This window comes from Galeopterus variegatus, unplaced genomic scaffold, assembly GCF_000696425.1.
Source record: "Galeopterus variegatus unplaced genomic scaffold, G_variegatus-3.0.2 Scaffold3785, whole genome shotgun sequence".
Taxonomy (NCBI): Eukaryota; Metazoa; Chordata; class Mammalia; order Dermoptera; family Cynocephalidae; genus Galeopterus; species Galeopterus variegatus.
This window is the reverse complement of record NW_007729896.1, coordinates 43,080-44,239: the sequence shown is the minus strand read 5'-3', so window position 1 is coordinate 44,239 and position 1,160 is coordinate 43,080. Positions and strand designations below refer to the sequence as shown.

General features: G+C 34.6%; 1 protein-coding gene across 1 annotated transcript in view; it reads left to right on the top strand.

Moving 5' to 3' along the window:
- LOC103601545 (disks large homolog 1-like) overlaps window positions 1-1,160 on the top strand; it is a 164,953-nt gene that overhangs the window by 144,278 nt on the left and 19,515 nt on the right. The window contains exon 19 of the mRNA XM_008585979.1: window positions 272-381. Coding sequence (XP_008584201.1) covers window positions 272-381 — 110 coding nt within the window. The remainder of the gene's footprint in view (window positions 1-271; window positions 382-1,160) is intronic.

The window sequence follows — 1,160 nt, the reverse complement described above, 5'->3', positions numbered from 1 at the left end:
ATCACTGGTCTGTGAAAGCTAGTATGGGAACTGCATTTTCATTCCTTTTTATATGTAATATTTGTTGGAGAATGCAAATTAATTATTCCTGATCATTATCTTCATTTTATTTTTCCTCTAAAATTTTTCTAACAAAAATGACAAGTTTCCTTAAAATAAACAAGGATCCAAACATATTATAATCCAGACTTTGTACCTGTAGGAAATGTACCTTTGATATAATTGAAAATACTTGATTCACTTGTTTTTCTTTTATTTCCCTCTGTTTTAGAGCAAACACTGTATCCTTGATGTGTCCGGAAATGCCATAAAGAGATTACAGATTGCACAGCTTTACCCAATCTCCATTTTTATTAAACCCAAATCCATGGAAAATATCATGTAAGTGTAATGCCTAAGGCATAGCCTCTTAAGTATAAATTTAGTCACTGTTGGGTAATTATTTACCCTCCCTGCATCTCAATTTCTTTATCTATAAAATGGAGATAATGATAGTATGTATATTCACCTATTAGTTGTGAAGATTAATAAGCACTATGTGATATTAACTATCATTGCCATAATCATCATTATCATTAATATTATTACTAAACTAGAAGGTATCATGTATTAAAACTTTAAGTATAAATAGCTACCCATGCTGCTACTGAATTGTGCAGCACAGCTCTACGGTAACCATTAAGAGAAAAAAAAAATATATAACTATTACCTAATAGAGTGCAAAAAATAACATCTAAGTAAAAATTAAAAGAAAAGAAAAAGCAAATAGAAACATAGAACAGGTGGGACAAAAGGATATAGATAGTAAGATGGTATAAATGAACCCAAACATTTCAATAAATAGACTATGTTGGTCCATTTTTGTGTTGCTACAACAGAAATACCTGAAACTGGGTAATTTATAAAGAACAGTGGTTTATTTGGGTTACTATTCTGGGACAGCTGCATCTGGCACGGGCTTCAGGTTGCTTCTACTCATGGCGGAAAGCGGCAGGCAGATGGCAGGTACAAGCAGATCACATTGGCGAGAGGAAGGAAGAGAGAGGAGGTGCCAGGGTCTTTTAAACAACCAGCTCTCCCTGGAACTAATAGAGCAAGATCTCACTCAGGACCCTCATCCTCCAGGGAGAGCATTAATCCATTCATGAGGGATCCGCCCC